The following is a 5,000-nucleotide window of genomic DNA, read 5'->3' on the forward strand; positions in this document are numbered from 1 at the left end:
GAAACTGACTCATTTGATAGACTGTAGGGCAGGCCTATATAATTACTACATGAAACTGACTCATATGATAGACTGTAGGCCTATAGAATTACTACATGAAACTGACTCATATGATAGAATGTACAGCATCCTTGCATGACACTGACTCTGACAGACTGCCACCCAAAACTGCTGCTAGTTACTATATTCCTTATAGACGTACTCACAGTAGCTGCACAGTACTACACCGTAAAATCCTATGTGTTTTGATCCAAAAGGTTCCATGGTTAAACTAGAAGCAGTGCTCTTCCGAGCACAGGTCTCCACCAGGCCGTGCGTCCTGGTGGTGCTACTGTATAATAGGCCAATGTAAAAAGGGTGGCATATGTTCTTCACCTTAGATCTTTCATGGCAATCGGACGCTGCATGCATGATTTCAAGCATTGTGTTCCAAAAATGTGTTTTGCTAAAGTCTACCTGCTGGTGGCGCTATAACAGGACAATGTTAAAAAGGTAGCATTTGTTCCTTGACCTAGTGGGAATATGTGTGGCAAATGTCACGGTAATCGCAAGCTGCGTTGATGATTTGAGGCATTTTGTTCAAAAACTGAGCAATCCTGCAAACTTTGGAAGCTAATATTAGCCAATCAGGATGGAATATGAAATATCAGACGGATCGGACTTGATCACATGACTATAGAGATACTGTGTACCGATTTGCATGATTTTTGGATAAAATCTCAAGGAGTAATATCCAAAAATGTGTTTTACATAAGTCGGCCCAAAGGTGGCGCTATAAAAGGCTGATGTGAAAAATGCAGGGCAAAGGTTTATCCTTAGCCTCTAGGGAGTGCGCTTACAAAGTTTGAAACTGATCGTGGAGTTATAGGTAAAACCACAAATCGGGCTGTTATAGCGCCACCATGAGGCTGATAAAAAAATAAATAAGTGGCATTTCTTCCTCGGCCTAGTGGGAACGTGTGTGCGTTCCCACATTATCATGAAATCATGTGATTTCATGATAATTGCACTTTGCGTTTGTGATTTGAGGCATTTTGTTCAAAACGGCTCAATCCCACAAACTTTGGAAGCCAATCTTAGCCAATCAGGATGGAATATGCAAAATCACATGACTGTCGAGATATTGCCTACCGATTTGTAGGATTTTTGGACAAAATCTGTAAGAGTAGTACACAGAAATGTAGCAAACATCGGCCACTAGTTAGTGGCACTAGAAAAGGCCCATTTGAAAAATTTAGGGCAGAGGTTCTAGATAATTGGCATCCAGGGAATGTGCACCCTGTAGACAATATGCCTTCCGGTGTGTTCCAAGATTTCTAGCGGAAGTCTGCGTTTAACGGACGTTACGTCATGCGGTGCGGGTCTGTTTACATTCCCCAGCGAAAAAACTAAAATAGATTGTAGCTCTTAACTCACTCTTAATAGGTGTAACATTGCTTGAATCAATGTTTTTGTTTGTATATTGTTTATTGCGAGCGCAACCGACGGAGCAGGAGACGTAGACCAGGGTTAATTTCGTGCAGGGAATACGTTTGCAGGAACACCGCACCGTGAAAAAAATACAGCTTCCGGTGAAATTCCTACGGCGGAAGTTGAACGCTTTCTGCCTTCTATTGTCACCAGGCTTTTCTCTTCGGAGATGAGTAAGCCTGGCTACGTGAGGCTAGGGAATGTGTGTGCTCACTTTGGCAGCGACCGGGCCAACGGCGACTGAGATTTGGCGCTCACAAACTGCGAGGACGCACGCACGGACGGACGCACGGACGGACGGACGCACGGACGGAGAGGAAAACATACTCTCCCCCATGCCTTCGGCTGGTGGAGACAATGAACACCCGGGATTTTACTGTGTGTATGAAATCAACATCTCCAGAAGATGACGTGTTAAAGGGCACAGTCAGGACAGATACATGTACAGTAGCATGCAAGATTCTACTGCTGTAGAATCAGAATGCCCTTCAACTCACTTCAACTCAACTCTGTTCCAGTCCTGATGAAGAAATTGCGGCATCCCCACATCGTGCGTCTCATCGGGGTCATTGAAGCCGATCCCGTCTGGATAGTTATGGAGCTGTACGAACATGGAGAGGTCTGTATGAGTTTGTGAGGGCGTGCGTGCATGCGTGCGATTATGCAACAATGTTCTCTGCATTTGTACCTGTGTTTTTGTGTGTCCATATGATACTACAAATACATTAGCTCAGAAATTAAGCTTAAGTATTAAGTGTTAAGGTTAAGTATTAAGCATGGTGTTGTGTTGTCTAATTGACAGCTGGGTGCCTATCTTCAGAAGTACACACTGACCAATGGCACGTTAGTCCTCTACTGTCTCCAGATCTGCAAGGCAATGGCTTACCTGGAGGGACTCAATATGGTGCACAGGTATGCGTCACACACACACACACACACACACACACACACACACACACACACACACACACACACACACACACACACACACACACACACACACACACACACACACACTAGGGCATTCACCAAATATTCGAATATCAAAGTCACTATTCGACATTGTTCACCGAAGTCGAATATTTGCTCTTTTTTTTTTAAATATATAGTTTATAAAGCTTGGCTAGATAGGAAGTCATAAGAATGAGTTGTCAATGCCCCTGGTGGATGAATTTGTTAATGCTGTATACCCGGGCTTCTCAAACCTTTTAAGGCTGTGACCCCCAAAATAAACACATTTGAACTGGGGACCCCCATCCTGACAAGCACTTGGAATTGTAGCTAGGTATTACATTTAATGTGACTCGGTTCTGCAGATGAATATTGTGAAAATAGCCAAATTACATGCTCACAACGCCTTGTGTTGCGAGGCGTTGTGACAGGGCCGGATCTAGCCTTTAGCACTAGGTGGGGCAGGAAGAAATGATAGGGGGGACAAACACCCGAAAACACCCGAAATGCATAGAAAACTAAGCATTTTGTCACACTTATACCTACACACAATACAAACAACAGGTCTTACATCTATCTATCTATCTCTCTCTCTAATATCTTATCAGTCTACCTAGTTGTAGCATAACATTTCAAATAGTTTAATATTTTTGAAATTTTAGATTTTTGCATGCCATCATGTTTGGTGGGGCAGACAGGGCATTTAGGGGGGCATTGCCCCCCCCCTTGCCTATGCCTAGATCCGGCCCTGCGTTGTGAGCATGTAGATCGGCTATTTTCACAATGTTTCGCCTCTTGCTTACTTAATATTTGACAGTTTGGCCAGTCCTGTCGAATATTCGACTATTCGAATACTTTGAGGTCGAATAATTCAAATACTAAAAATCACTATTCGTGAATGCCCTAACACACACACACACAGAGTCACACAAGCTGGACGACTTTGGTCTGTCCTGTTACATCGAGGAGGAAGATTGTTTCAAAGGTGCATACGAACAAACATAATTATGCACGCACATGAATTAATTTCCACCATAGAGGTGTGAATGACACTGATGTGTCTTTCTCTGAAAGGTGTTGTTATATTCTCTGTTTCTAGAGAATGTGATGAGAATGGAGTCTCATCAGGCTATGTCAGTTTCGGATTGTTCACCGCGCCCAAAACCACTTCCAGGAAGCAGACATACACTATAGTTGCTAATGAATGTTTCAGCGAGACAGTAAGCAAAGAAGATGATAAACCAAATACTATTCTGGGTTCAAGTGGGTCGTGGAGTAGCAGGGATTCCCTCAGACCAATTCAGTCACGACATGATGCGTGGTTTAAGGAGATGTCCTCATCTACTCTATGTCAAAAAAAGGTGTTTGAAAACAAAGATCCAATAATAATAAGTGGAGCTGCATTGAAGCAATCCAATAGATCAATAGAGGGCCCAGTAACTCAGCCTTAATTCTTTTATACTTAAGCTTGCGCTGCGAGCTTGTATATCTGCTATTTTTGAAAAATTGTGAAAATCTGTGGAAATCTCAATTCAATATGTGTTTGTGTTGTATACATGTATTGTATACTACCGGTATATAGTATATAATTACTACTGATTTGTTGGTGTCCATGTTTTAAAAAAAAAATAGAATAAAAAAGCACATAAACACGCAAAGAAAAGTATGATTCTGTGATCATTCTTTCTCCATCCATCTCTTATCACCTTCCTTGTCTTGTTCTCTCCATCTGTGTCCTTCAGGGACATTGCAGTGAGAAACATCTTGGTGGCAGCTCCTGACTGTGTGAAGCTGGGCGACTTTGGTCTGTCTCGTTATATTGAGGACGAGGATTATTACAAAGGTGCATACACCCACACACACACACACATACACACACACGCGCGCGCTCGCGCATACGCACACACACTCACTTTCATTATTTTCCACCATAGAGGAGTTAACCACACTGCTGTGTCGACATGTTAATAACCATTTCACATCCTGTGGCAGTTCCGTTTGCACTTTGTGTCCCGCACAAAATGTGTCAACACTTGCAGGGGTGTCGCAACAAATTCTGGGCCCTGGGTACAAGGATTCACTGGATTATTTTGTGATTTAACTATTGAAAAATACCAGATCTACCGAAAAATCGTGAAAATTTGAATATCTTTGAATATTTCAAATCCTTCTAAGGTTTTTTGAAAAACCTACTGTATGTCAGTGGTGCTCAAACCTTTTCATGTGAAGAACCCCCAAAATCATATGTATTTGGCCCACAGACCCCCATCTCAAAATATTTCGTTCCAGGGACCCCCCCAGAAGCAAAATTTTAGTTACAAATGTTCGCTTAAAAAAATACATATATTCAAAGATTTCCACACATTTTCACGATTTTTCAAAAATAGCAGATATACAAGCTTGCAGCCCGGCACTTGGTGCCGTGCTGTGAGCTTGTATATCTGCTATTTTTCAATAGCTAAAGTATAAAATAATTAAGACTGAGTTACTGGGCTCTAGCAAATCAAGCCCACTTTTCCCCCCCTTGTGATGCCCCTGAACACTTGTGTGAGGTTCTCCAAAGGTTTTTGCTTTTTTGA

General features: G+C 42.3%; 1 protein-coding gene across 1 annotated transcript in view; it reads left to right on the top strand.

Annotated features, from left to right (window-relative positions):
• LOC308280382 (protein-tyrosine kinase 2-beta-like) overlaps positions 1 to 5,000 on the top strand; it is a gene marked incomplete at its 5' end in the record, with an annotated part of 23,702 nt that overhangs the window by 9,160 nt on the left and 9,542 nt on the right. The window contains 3 exons of the mRNA XM_080720644.1: positions 1,989 to 2,089; positions 2,273 to 2,382; positions 4,164 to 4,264. Of these exons, the coding sequence (XP_080576770.1) occupies positions 1,989 to 2,089; positions 2,273 to 2,382; positions 4,164 to 4,264 (312 nt within the window). The remainder of the gene's footprint in view (positions 1 to 1,988; positions 2,090 to 2,272; positions 2,383 to 4,163; positions 4,265 to 5,000) is intronic.

This window comes from Nannobrachium achirus (assembly GCF_963921795.1).
Source record: "Nannobrachium achirus genome assembly, chromosome: 24".
NCBI lineage: Eukaryota > Metazoa > Chordata > Actinopteri > Myctophiformes > Myctophidae > Nannobrachium > Nannobrachium achirus.